The sequence below is a fragment of the Delphinapterus leucas genome, chromosome 15 (genome assembly GCF_059928025.1).
Source record: "Delphinapterus leucas isolate spDelLeu-1000000601 "Yukka" chromosome 15, BTC_Dleu_Yukka2, whole genome shotgun sequence".
NCBI lineage: Eukaryota > Metazoa > Chordata > Mammalia > Artiodactyla > Monodontidae > Delphinapterus > Delphinapterus leucas.
In genome coordinates this window covers 9183041-9196473 of record NC_143143.1, presented here as the reverse complement: position 1 = coordinate 9196473, position 13433 = coordinate 9183041, and the positions used below count along the sequence as shown (strand labels likewise).

The window sequence follows — 13433 nt, the reverse complement described above, 5'->3', positions numbered from 1 at the left end:
GCTACCGTGAGGGAGGTGAACATATACCATGAAACATTTCCGTTTTCAATTTTAGGCTTAAGGCTTCCCAAACCTATGACTCTAACCTCCAGCCCTGGAGGGACCTCCCTCACTTCTGTGATCTTCTTTGAGAAGGCCCACAGCACGTGCCCTCCCCCTGCACCACAGCGGCCCATCAGCTCCAGGAAGGAGGGTTTCTCTCCTCACTGTAGGCAGCGTTAGTCACTGGGGGCCGAGGAGAAGAGCCCACCTCCTCACACAGACGGCCCCCGGCTTACGATGATCTGACTCACGACTTCTCCACCTTATGATGGTGCAAAAGCAATACACGTTCAGCAGAAATGGTACTTGAAATTCTGGATTTTGATCTTTTCCCGGCCTAGCAGCATGCGGTCCCAGTGGCTCTCTTGATGCCGGGCAGCAAGCCAGAGCTCCTGATCGGCCCCGCAATCACGAGGGTAAACAACCGACACGCTGACAGCCGTTCTGAACCCAGACAACCACTCTGGTTCAACTTTCAGTACAGTGTTCAATAAACTGCACGAGACAGTCGACACTCTATTATATAATAAAACCAGGCCTTCTTTGGGCTGATTTGGCCCAACTGTAGGCTAACGTCAGTGTTCTGAGCACGGTTAAGACCAGGGAGGCTAAGTTAGGGTGTTCTGGGAGGTTAGATGTATTAAATGCATTTGTGACTTACGATATTTTCACCTTACAATGGGTTTATTGGGACATAACCCCACCGTTACAGGGAAGGCCTGTACTAGACAAAATCCTGAAACTTTTCATGCATCAGCCCTTTCCTTACCTTTAGTTTTCTCCTACTGTAGAGCCATGTTCACCAGGAGCAAACATTCGGTGACACATTTCTTTCTCTTTACCCAGGTAATCCCTGTAATAGCTGTCGGGAGAAATACACAGTAGTTAGAGAAGGGCTGTCTCTGTGGGAGGTGACACCTGGTGGCTGGAATTCTCCACTCAGGTCCAGAAACACCAAAGCTTCAGCAGGCCTTAAATCGAATCAGGAGTGAGTGGAAGCAATGCTGGGGGGTGGGGGGTGGGGGGATAGGGATAGGGGAGGCTCCCGAGGGCTGTTCAGGAAGTCCTTGGACAAAAAGCGCACCGTCTGCAAAGATGGCAGCCTCGAAGGCGGGAGCCGCTGTCAGTGAGGCTGCCCAGCAGAGTCCTGCCGAGCAACACCTCACACTCAGAGACCTCAAACTTACCTTGAGATTTTCCTGCTAAAGAATGGTCAGACTCCAAAATTTCTACACCTAACTTGACAGGATATTTATAAATACCAGAAAGGAAATTGCTAGAAAGTGTTAAAGGCCTGAAATGCAAACAATCGGATCCAAATAAGAGGTACACACACCTCAGACCTTTTTTAATGGCAAGAAAGCTTTAACTAGCAATCTGGATTAAACATTTAAAAATGTTAACAGGAGTAGAAAAATCTCACCAAGACAGAGGAACCAAAGAGCACCAAACAAACAAACAAACAAACCAACCCAGTGGTTATAATATGAAGTGATGGAATTATCGGTGATTAACTATGTTGAAATTTTCAAAGTTTTCTACAATGAACATGTAGCTTCTACAATCAGAAAAAGTTAGATTACTTCAAGGTTGGTATCCATATCACCTGAGTAACAAGAGCGTCACCCTAGGGTATGACTAGACTCGAAAGAGCCATTTCACATCAAACCAGGATCTGCAGTCAGTTGAGAACAGCAGTCCTCAGTTGGTGGCGAGTAGGGAAGAATATCTGAAGAACACTGCCCTTTCTGCAAGTCACACTGGCCGCCTCTTTAAGGTGCTTACTTCTGGGGCAGGACAGGGAGGCAGGCGATGGTCCAGGCATGTGTGGTTTGGAGGTCTGTCCTACAGCCGCCCTCCCTTCTGCCCCCCCACGGCCTGGGAGCTGTGGGTCAGAGTGCCGAGCACTTCACAAAGCCAGCTCTAGGGGGCGCTGCCTCCCAGCACAAGCCTGGCAACATCAAACAGGCCTACACCCAAGCGGGCAGGCCAGAGTGGCAGCCACACCACACGTTCCTTCCTCTGTTTGCACTCCTGCAAACACAGGTCTCACCTGGCCAGTTTCTTCAGCTCGTTATTGATGTCATGATTGAAGGGCTGTTCCTTCTGGGCTCGGACTAGAAAATCCCGGGCCTTCTGATACTCAGTCATGAGGAGGCAGGCCTGTCAAAAGGACAAAATTTTAAAAGCACACTTTAGGAAAGACAGCACTTCTGCAGTGCCCAAGCTGAACACCACTGCTGCCTTTCTTCGGGCATTCATTCCCAAGTCCCTGCCCTCCAACTCACCTGTCCACATCGGAAGAGGGCCTTGGTGTTCTTTTGGTCAATGACTAGAGCCTGCTCTCCATAGCGCAGGGCCACGGTGGGTCGCTCCAGCTTCAGGTACGTAAAGGACAGGTTAAGGAGAACAAGCAGCTTGGCGGTCTCCACCAGGAGCTGCTCTTCAGCGGGTGCTGATCGCCGGTGGAGAAGCAACAAGGCCTGTGGAGAAGGAAGACAGGAGGTCAAGAGAAGGTGGTCTTATATATAGCAAACCCTAAGAACACACACACACATACACGCAATTAGTGCTAAAAAGTGAGTTCAGCAAAGTTGCAGGACACAAGATCAATATATGAGAGTTAGTTGTATTTCTTTACTCTTGCAATAAATAATCCAAAAACGAAATTAAGAAAACAACTCCATTTATAGCAGCATCAAAAAGAATAAAATAAGTGGCAATAAATTTAAAGTGTAACACTTGTAGACTGAAAACTATAAAACATTGTTGAAAGAAATTAAAGAAGATCTAAATAAATGGAAAGACATCTCATGTTCACAGATCAGAAGACTTAATACTGTTAAAATGGCAAGAGTGCCCAAATTGTTCTACATTTTCAATGCAACCACTACCAAAATTTGCAAAAATGGACAAGTGGATCTGAAAATTCGTATGGAAATTCAAGAGATCCTGAATAGCCAAAAAACATTAAAGAAAAGAAAGAACAAAGTTGTAAGACTCATACTCTCTAATTTCAAAACTTATTAATTACCAAGCCAGTGTGATACCCATAAGGACAGACATATAGATCAGTGGAAGAGAACCAACAATGCAGATTGAGAATCCAGAAACAAACCTATATACATCTAGAGTCAACTGATTTTCAACAGGGTGCCACACCATTCAATGGAGAAAGAGCAGTCTTTTCAACAAATGGTGCTATGATAAACGGATGTCAACATGCAAAAGAATGAAGCTGGATTCCTACCTCAGACTGCATACAACAATTCACTCAAAATGGACCACAGACTTAAATCTAAGAGCTCAACTGTAAGACTCTTAGAAGAAAACACTGGTGTAAATCTTTGTGGTCTTAGATTAATAATGACACTGAAAGCACAAATATCTAAAGAATAAATAAACTGGACTTCATCAAAATTAAAAGCTCTTGTGCTTCAAAAGCCACTATCAAGAAAGTGAATGAAGAAAATGACTGAAGGCTGACTGGTGTTTAAGAAAAATTACTATAGGGACTTCCCTGGGGGCGCAGTGGTTAAGAGTGTGCCTGCCAATGCAGGGAACACTGGTTCGAGCCCTGGTCTGGGAAGATCCCACACGCCACGGAGCAACTAAGCCCGTGTGCCACAACTACTGAGCCTGTGCTCTAGAGCCCACAAGCCACAACTACTGAAGCCTGTGTGCCTAGAGCCCACGCTCCGCAACGAGAAGCCACCGCAATAAGAAGCCTGCGCACCGCATCGAAGAGTAGCCCCTACTCGCTGCAACTAGAGAAAGCCCGCGTGCAGCAACACAGACCCTATGCAGCCAAAAATAAATAAATAAAATAAATTTAAAAAGTGTATATATGTCAATCCCCATCTCCCAATTCATAAAAAAAAAGATATATGCACCTTACGTTCATTGCAGCATTATTTACAGTAGCCAAGATATAGAAGCAACCTAAGTGCCCCAAAATAGATGAATGGATAAAGAAAATGTGGTATATATACACAATGGAACATTATTCAGCCGTAAAATAGAACGAAATCTTGCCATCTGCGACAACACGGATGGACCTAGAAGGTATTATGCTAAGTGAAATGAGTCAGAGAAAGACAACGTCTATTGGTATTTCCCTCCTCTTCTAACAGAGCCTCCATTTCATTCAAAGCAGCAATGTACTAATTAAACCACACTTCCCAGCTTCTAATACATACACAGCTAAGGGCAAATGGACATTTACCACGGGTCTGGCCAATGAGATATAAAGGGAAGCTGGGGTAGGAGGAATTCTGGAAAGCTCTTAATATAAATAAACACACCAGACTCTTCTCCCTTCCCTTCTTCCTGCCCAGATGATGCTGCAGGTTGAACTACCATCCCGGGGGAAAAAAAAAACAACAAAAACACGCTTAAGGGCAGCTGAGCAGAGAGACCTATGGAACCTGAATCCCTGATGGCTTTGTGGAACTGCTATGCCAGGCTTTGACTGCCTCCTTTCTTTCTTTAAATTTTATTTATTTATTTTTGGCTGCGTTGGGTCTTTGTTGCTGCACATGGGCTTTCTCTAGTTGCGGCGAGCGGGGGCTACTCTTCATTGCAGTGTGCGGGCTTCTCATTGTGGTGGCTTCTCTGGTTGTGGAGCACGGGCTCTATGGTGTGCGGGATTTAGTAGTTGCAGCACACGGGCTCAGTAGTTGTGGCGCACGGGCTCTAGAGCGCAGGCTCAGTAGTTGTGGCACATGGGCTTTGTTGCTCCGCAGCATGTGGGATCTTCCCAGACCAGGGCTTGAACCCGGGTCCCCTGCATTGGCAGGCGGATTCTTAACCACTGCGCCACCAGGGAAGCCCTGACTGCCTCCCTTCTTATGTGAGAAATATTACGTCTCTAGTTTATTTGAAAAACTGTTTTTCAGGATTCTGTGGTTTACAGCTGAATGCAAATCCTGAATGTTTAGTGTCACTATGCAAGTGAGACAAAAATCAGAACACCCCTAAACTCTATCCTGTTTGCCTCTAGAACTTAGGGTGCAAAGTTTGGCACACAGAAAGTGTTTATAATATTTGCTGAATGCATCGCAAGGCCAACAGTGAATTCCTGTCAGCAAAACCTCCACAGGAAGCCAAATCACAATCAGAAGCTTGGTGAGAATGGAGTCACAATTAAATGAATCTCCACTGTCAGAGAGACATGAAATGAAGATGGCAAATGGGGTGGAGAAGTCAGTAGGTAGAGAACCCTGAACTAGAAAGAGAATTTTAAAAACTTTTTTATTGAGAAACACACACAGTTAAGTACAAAAGTAAGCATCCAGCTCAGTGGATTTTCACAGTCTGAACACACCCACGCAATCACATCCAGATCCATAACCAGACATCACCGGCTCCCCCACACCCTGTGTCCCCTCTCCTAGCCTCCAGCCCTCTGGCATGCGGATTTTTAAGCAAGATGTTTCTTAACGGCTGTACGTGAGGAGTAGGGACAGAGACAAAAGTCTGTACCTTTTAAAGAAGGAAGTTTCCAGGGTCTAAACGTGTACCTTAAAGCAGTCTTACCCGTTTATATCTCACTTTGGCATCATAGAAACGATTTTGGCGGAAAAGGTAGTTGCCAAACTCCCGTTCAGTAGCTGCCACTTTTAGGACCTTCTGAAGTGGAAACTGATCCTGTTGCTCCTGAGGATCAAAGACAAGGACACCAGCAAGGAAACTGAACGCCACAGTGCCAGTGTCGTTACAGCTGTCAGTTCTGCTCCTTTAGGTTAGGAACCTCTGTTCACTGCCACGTGTGTGCCAAGCACGGGGCTAGGTGGCTCTGCAGAAGTCACCTCTGTGAATCCCAACAGAAGCCACGGCAGGTCGCTGCCATTACTGCTCCTGTTCTACAGACTAGAGCCAAAATGACGTCTACTAGTTTAGTCCTACCCAGAGATGCTCCCTAAAGAAGCAGTTTCTCATAGAATTAGAAACTGATGGAACTTGTCAAGCACAGAAGTCACGTATCAGGACAACCACTCATCCAGCAAGCATTTAACAGGTCTTGGTCTGCCCAGGGCCCTGCTGGTCTTTCTGGCCATGAGGCTCTACCCTTGGTACACATCAGAATCACCTGTAGAGCCTCTTTTTTTTTTTTTGCGGTACGCGGGCCTCTCACTGTTGTGGCCTCTCCCATTGCGGAGCACAGGCTCCAGACGCGCAGGCTCAACGGCCATGGCTCACAGGCCCAGCCGCTCTGCGGCATGTGGGATCTTCCCGGACCGGGGCACGAACCCGTGTCCCCTGCATCGGCAGGCAGACTCTCAACCACTGCGCCACCAGGGAAGCCCAAGAGCCTCTTTTTAAATAGATGTCCTAGCCCCATCCCCAAAGATTCTAAATCAGTACACCAGAGTTGGGACCCAGGTTATCTGCAAGAACCTCTGCTTTGTGGAAAGATGAGAAAAAGGTAATAACTCTCACTTGAGGTGGTGACAGTTTAGCTGGGGAGATGTCATATACAGATGTGAACCTGGGGTAGACATCTAAGGCCACATGTATAGCCAGGGTGAGACACCGTAACAAGGAGTGCATGTGACTGCTGACGATCAAAAGCCTTGTCTCTACGGGATGGGTTAAGTGAAAGGCTACAAAGGAGAGGCAATTTTTAAGTTATGAAGACAGAGGCCATCTGTCCCAGTTTGCCTGGGATTGTCCCGGTTTACATCCAATGTCCTGGTATGCCATCTGGTTAACAGTACCTCTCACTTTCAAGGGTCCTGGGTTGGACAATAAATTATACGATCACCTTAGTTATGAGCTATCAGTGCTCAACTTGCTGGGAACCAAACAGCGTTGAGAAACAAATGTTCCTTGTCTTTCAGGGAGAATTGGCAAACAGTGACCGAAAGGTCAGTTCAGCCTGGTGGTCCATAACAAACCCTTGGCCTAGCACATGTACCCACACACAAGAGCCAGCAGAACTAAGACAGACGCATACTAACAAGTGGCAGGATACTCCCCCGCTCCCCGCCGCCACACGGGAGGCTGGGGCGGAATCTGGGGCTGAGGGTCTTCAGCAGGGCTGGATAATTACCCCAAACACAAACCCATCCCAACTCTCTGTCAAGTGCTGACATCTGTGCTCCAGAACTTACGGCTGAGAGGACACAAAACTTGTCTGACTCAGCAGAATCCAGGAAGTCAAGCAGCTCGATCTCAAACAAGACGGTAGTGTTTGGGGGGATCAGGGGAGGACAGCCCAGCATTCCGTAAGCGTAGGTCGGTTTGAACAGAAACCTGGCCACCTCTCCTCTCCGCATGCTCAGAAGGCCCAGCTCCATGCCCCAAAGTGTGATATCTGGAAGAAGGGACAAAAAATACATGGCGGAAGCTTGCCCAGTATACTGTCCCAGTGCTATCCATTTCCTCCCCCTTCACGTCCACATCTCTCCACAAGTATCCCAAGCCTTCTGCACTGTGGTCCCAACTCACTTCTCAGCCTTGTTTCCCCCCCTGCGCCCCACCCCCGCAGGCTCTAACTCCTCCAGGCTCTGCAGCATTCTGGCCTCTACGTCTCTGTTCACGCAGTTCCTTCTTCCTGCAATGTTGTTCTCCTCCCCCAAGTCCCAGCTTCTACCTTGAATGAACCCTTATTCAAACTTCAGGGCTCATTTCAAATGCCCCCTCTACCATGAAGTCTTCCCAGCTGGAATTAACTCTGCCTTCATTAAGCACTCCCATAAAACACTGCTTATGCCTCCCAGGAGCTCCATGAGGTTAGTTGTCTGGAGTGTGTCAATCTCCACCATACTGGCCCCAGCCTTTCTAATCATCTGAGTACATCCTCTCTGTTCACCCTGCCTTGTAAAAGAGTCATTCAATAGATTTGTACTTAGTAAACTAACAAAGAAGAATGCAGCACCCCATGTTTAAGTCAGGATGCAAAGGTTACCTTCCTTGCCAGGCAGGCCATCTCCCAAATACCTCGGTCTCAGGGGGGAATGTGGAAGACAACGTTTAGCAAAACCCAGCCTCAGAAAAACCAACTTGAAGACTCAGTTTTCTGGACAGCTTTCCAGTCCTAGAGCGCTGCCCTGCATCAGTTCCCCAAGCTGCGGTGTCTTTTCCAGCTCCTTTTCTGAACTTACCCTCTCCAAGTTTCATGAGCCGAGGGGTTTTCCTAAAGCAATTGGAATCAAAAGGCTTGTCCATGTGCTCCAGATACCCAGAATATTTCACTAGGACAGAAAAAAGAGACAGTGGGAGGAAAACGGACCAAAGGCACTCACACCTCCACATCTCATCTCTTTGTCACACAAAAGCAATGTGAGCACCAGATGCCCTTAAACTGCCCCACATCCTGAGCGATAGAAGAAACCTTTGCTCCACATCTGGATGCGGCCCTTTGGCCCTGAGGTTGAAGAGCTGGGCTGGGGGGCCTCCCAGAGCCCCTTGTTCACAGTGGTCTCACACTAAAGCGTAGTGAGTTCCCTCGCTTATCCCTTAAAACCCGAGGAACTGCCAGCACTAGGGCATCGCCAGCCTCTCAAGGGCAGACGGCACCCAGGGCTGCACGACATACCGAGCACCGAAGCGTCTGGTGTCACCAACTCTCCAGAACCCTCTCGGATGACATCCTTCAGCACGCCCCGGTCCCCCGAAAGGTCCAGCATCCTTTGACTTAACCGCTGGTACCGAGACTTGTGGGGAATGAAACAGAAGATCTCAGAGTCCTCAGCTGACACCCGACTCCGGCGGCCCCGGCTCCTGGCTCCCCAGCACCCAGGCCCTCACCTGGCTGGAGGCGTCGTCCCTTTGCAGGACTCCCGGGCTCCGGGTGCTGCCCCCCATCTCCGCGCGGCCTTCCTCTCGATTCCGCTGTCCTCCCCCAGCGGAGACTCGGCCTCCCCTTTTTACCCTGCCGTCCGCACCCCACGGTGGCAATCCGTTCAGGAACCGTGAGGAGGCGCTCATTGCACCACTCCAACCGCAGCCAACCGCCTGCGGGCCCACGCCGGGGCTGGGGGCTGGGGGCTGGACCACGCGCCAGCGGATGGCAGGCAGGGCACGTGACAGGGCACGTGGTGGGGGCGCAAGGAGCTTGATCCCGCGCGAGTTGAGGGCTCGCAGGGCATGATGGGAAACGTAGTGAGGACCCACGGAGCGTGACGGGGCACGTGGAGCATAACTGGGCACATTATGGGGGTGTGCAGAGCAAAATCAGGCATCCGGTGAGGACGCGAAGATCATGACGGGGGCCCGTGGCAGGGGCGTGTGGTGGCACGTGGTGAAGGCGCAAGGAATGGGACACGCAGGTGGTGAGGATCAGCAGTGGGGCACATGATGGCCAAGCTGTGGGCACGTGGCCGGCAGAACACGCTGGTGGGGACAAGGCCCCAGAGACGGCGGGCTGCTGGAGGGGTCAGGCCTCACAGCCGTGGGTTATTTCTACCCTCCGTCCTTCTCCATCGCATTCACGGGAAACGTAGACGCAGACAGGACTTTAAAGTCAAACTGCCCAGTTCCCGAGAAAACAAGGTGATGGCCCTCACCTTCCCAGCACCGGAGCTGCAAAATCTGCAGCACCTGCGCTCTTGTGGAGCAAAGGAAGAATAGCCCTGGATTCCATCCCCTCCAGCCTGTCCCCTGCGTCCTTCCACTCTTGCCAAACCGAGGACTGGACGCCTTTGGCTATTCTCTTTCTCCTGCACCTGCCTTGCCTCGACTACAGATCATTTCTTTCCGCTCATATGTGCCCCCAGATACCCCGCCTTAAAACAAATACGCCTCCCTTTGTCCCAAATGTCCCCCGCTGCAACAGGTGGTCTCATTCCTACTCTGTGTGGGAAAAACTTCTCAAAAGTGTTGCTGCAAAGGCTTTCTCGGCTATTCTGTCAACACCTCCTTACCCTCCATTTTCTTTTCAACTCACTTCAATACCACTTTCCCCTGTTCCACGCCACCATTCTTCTGTCGTTGCCAAATCCACCAGACGCCTCTTTGTCCGCAGGTTACTGGACTCTTGTCAGCATTTGATGAAGCTGACCTGACTGACCTTTAAATGCTTTTTTTCTCTTGGCTTCTGTATTTAGTTTTCTTTCCCTCTTGCAATAGAGGACCACAAAACTAGCTGTTTAAAGTAATACCTATTTATTGTCTCACGGTTCTGTGCATTAGAAGTCTGACACCAGTCTCACTGAGCTAAGATCAAGGCATCAACCTCACTGGAGGCTCTGGGGAAGAATCCACTTGAAAGCCCATTCAGTTTGTTGGCAGATGCAGGTCTCGGCCTGAGGTCCCCATGTCCTTGCTGTCAGCCAGCAGTGACCCTTAGCTTTTAGAGGCTACTCTGTGGTCCTTGCACGTGGGCCCCTACATCTCAGAGTCAGCAACAGCATGCCAATTCCTTCTCAGGCTTGGAGAGCATATTATCTGATTGATATTCTTATAGGCTTTCCTCTTCTTCTGCTGCATCTCCCTCTGAGTCCAGACAGGGAAAGTTCTCTACTGTTAAAAGGTCATGTGATTAGATTGGACCCACCCAGATAATTCAGCTCCATGACTGTCATTACATCTTCAAAGTCCCTTTTGCCGTGTAAGGTAGCGTATTCACAGATTCCAGGAATTAGGGCATGGGTATCTTTGGGGGACCATTCTGCCTGCCACACCTTCCTGGTCACCATATCCTCCTCATTTTCCTCCTACCTGTCTGGCTGTCCCTTCTCAGTCATCCTTCTCTTCCTGACCTCTAAACATTAGCAACCTCAGGGCCCTGTCTGTGGACCCCTGCCCTTCTCTATTCCCAGTCCCTGAGAGAGCCCAACCATTCCCAGGTTTAAGGATGTGATATACCAGGACAGCCTAGAGCCTCCCCTGGGAACCAGAGCTCTAGGTGCCTGTGTCCAATTGACTTTTTCAGTGCTTCTCAAAGTGTAGTCCCCAGACTAGCAGCATCAGTGTTGCCTGGGAACTTATAAAAATTGGGACAAAATTGTTGGACCCCTCCCTGTACTCCTGAATCAGAAAGTCTGGGGCCTGGGCCCACAGGTTTCTCTTTTAACAAGCCCCCATGTGATTCTTGTGTCTGTTGAAGTCTGCAGACCACCGGGCTACTCAGCTGCTTCACCTGGTTGTCCTCAGTCAGGCATCTGACTCTGGATTCTCCCACCTGCCTTTTTCACCTTGATCTCCTTGGCATCACGATCCACCCACCCAGGTGCTCTAGCCACTGTGATCTATTATCTACACAGCGGCTAGAGGGATCTTTTAAAAATATAAATCAGATCATATCCCCTTGCTTTAAAACCCGCCAATAGCTCCCACTGCCCTTGAAATTAAATCCAAACCTTTGCCCTGGTCTACAGGGCCCTCCCTGCCAACCCCTCTGACCTCATCTTCTGATGTTCCCTCTGGCTTAACTGTGATCCAGCCACCCAGGCCCCCTGTCTGGTGGATCTCACAAATACGGTTGATCCTTGAACAGCAGGGGTTTGAATTGCGAGGGTCCACTTACACGCAGACATTTTTCAATAGCACATATTACTGTACTGCACCATCCGTGGTTGGTGGAATCCATGGGTGGAGAGGGCCGACTCTAAGGTATATGAGGATTAACCTCACACTGCTCAAGTGTCAATTGTACGGAACTCTTTCCAGCCTCAGGCCTGTGCACTTGCTTACCCATTGCCTGGACTGCCCTCCTTTCAGGTGGCTGGCCTCTTGGTATCCTTCAGTCCTCAGCTCAACCATCCCTCCTGAAAGATTGTCCTGCCCCCTTCTAGAATGCACCTCACAATCCTGCCACTCCATCTCCCTCTTTCTTACCACACCGTTTACTTCCTGCATAGCATTTAACGCTATTATATTATCTAGTTTATTTATGGCCTCACCCTACTCCTACCCCCATATATTATAAAATCCAAAAGGACAGAAGCCTTGTCTGTCTTGTTCTCTAATGGATCCCTAATACCCAGCCTAGTGCTTGACTCATAGCAGGTTCTCAATAAATATTTGTCCAATTCAATAAAATTGGCTTTCTACCTGCCTATACCAGACCTTGGTCTAGCTTGTCACTGGGGTAGAGACCTCACCCCACTGACAGACATGGGTGCTTAGGCCTGCAGGGGTCGTGGCCTGCTGATCCAAAGCTCCTTGTTTCTTAACACTTCTAGAGACCCTCACCCACCCCTGTCTTTTCCATTCAGTGAGTTCCCACCACACAGCCACGATACGGATAGTAGAGTATGACCATAATATTTATTAACTACACAACAAAATGACATTGAACTTCTAAACCTTCGAAATAACCTTAATAAAAATGTTTGTAATTCAACAATATTGAGTAAGAGAAGTTGGACACAAAAGAATACATGCTATGTAATTCTGTTTATTTGAAATTCAAAGCCAGGCCACATTAATCTATGATGATGTAAGTCAGGATACTGTTAGGGGTTCTGAATGGGGGATGCATTAGGAAGCCTCTGGGTGCTGAACATGTTCTGTATGTTGATCTTTTATAAAAATGTTTACCAGTTTATGGTAAAGGATACAGATGAACGGCCATATGAAAAGGTATATAGGGTGAAGTCTGGAAGGGTCCAAAGTGTAGGAACTTCTGTCCCCGTGGAACTGGGGTGCACCACCCTCTCAGCGCATGGATGTGTTCACCAACCCAGAAGCTCCTCTGTATCTTTGTTTTATAAATTTATTTAATTTTTGGCCGCGTTGGGTCTTTGTTGCTGAGCGCGGGCTTTCTCTAGTTGCAGTGCGCGGGCTTCTCATTGCGGTGGCTTCTCTTGTTGCGGAGCACGGGTTCTAGGCATGCGAGATTCAGTAGTTGTGGTGCACGGGCTTAGTTGCTCTGTGGCATGTGGAATCTTCCCAGCCCAGGGCTCGAACCCATGTCCCCTGCATTGCCAGGCGGATTCTTAACCACTGTGCCACCAGGGAAGTCCTGCTCCTCTGTATCTTGACCTTGTGAGTGAGAATACACATATAAGTTGTGCCGCGGCTGTGTAGTTAAGATTTGTGCACTTTATAGAATTTATACATCAGTTTAAAAATCTAGGTAACTAAAACTACCTTCATTATTCTAGAGAGAGAGAGGGAGAGATTGAGATTCAGAAAGAATTGTGTCAAAGCACGAGTCCACTCCCGTTTGGGGTCTGTGAGGTATGAATAGGTACCCAGTCCCTCTGTCTCTGCCCCTCCCCCATGCCTGGCCAAGGCAAGCACCTGAGTATTGCCGCTATCAGAGCCGGCGGAACAGAGGCTGCCTCCCCGGTCCCGTGATATGGCCTAGTTCCACCTGATTCTGAGTGACCTTGAGGACACCGGGGTGTTTCTGGGAAAGGGGAGGAGGAAAGGAGCAGAGACTAGGTAGAACTGGTGTCCAGCTACAATCCCCAGATCTCTGCACCTGCTGTCCCATC

General features: G+C 48.9%; 1 protein-coding gene across 1 annotated transcript; it reads right to left on the bottom strand.

Moving 5' to 3' along the window:
* Window positions 1–672: 672 nt before the first annotated feature.
* On the bottom strand, window positions 673–9014 carry FKBP6 (FKBP prolyl isomerase family member 6 (inactive)). Its single transcript, XM_022588648.2, has 8 exons — window positions 8797–9014; window positions 8585–8702; window positions 8151–8240; window positions 7158–7360; window positions 5581–5700; window positions 2331–2525; window positions 2096–2205; window positions 673–904 (listed from the first exon to the last, which is right to left on the bottom strand). The coding sequence occupies exons 1-8, from the start codon at window positions 8974–8976 to the stop codon at window positions 814–816; spliced, it is 1107 nt and encodes a 368-aa protein (XP_022444356.2). The 5' UTR covers window positions 8977–9014; the 3' UTR covers window positions 673–813.
* Between the last annotated feature and the right edge of the window lie 4419 nt (window positions 9015–13433).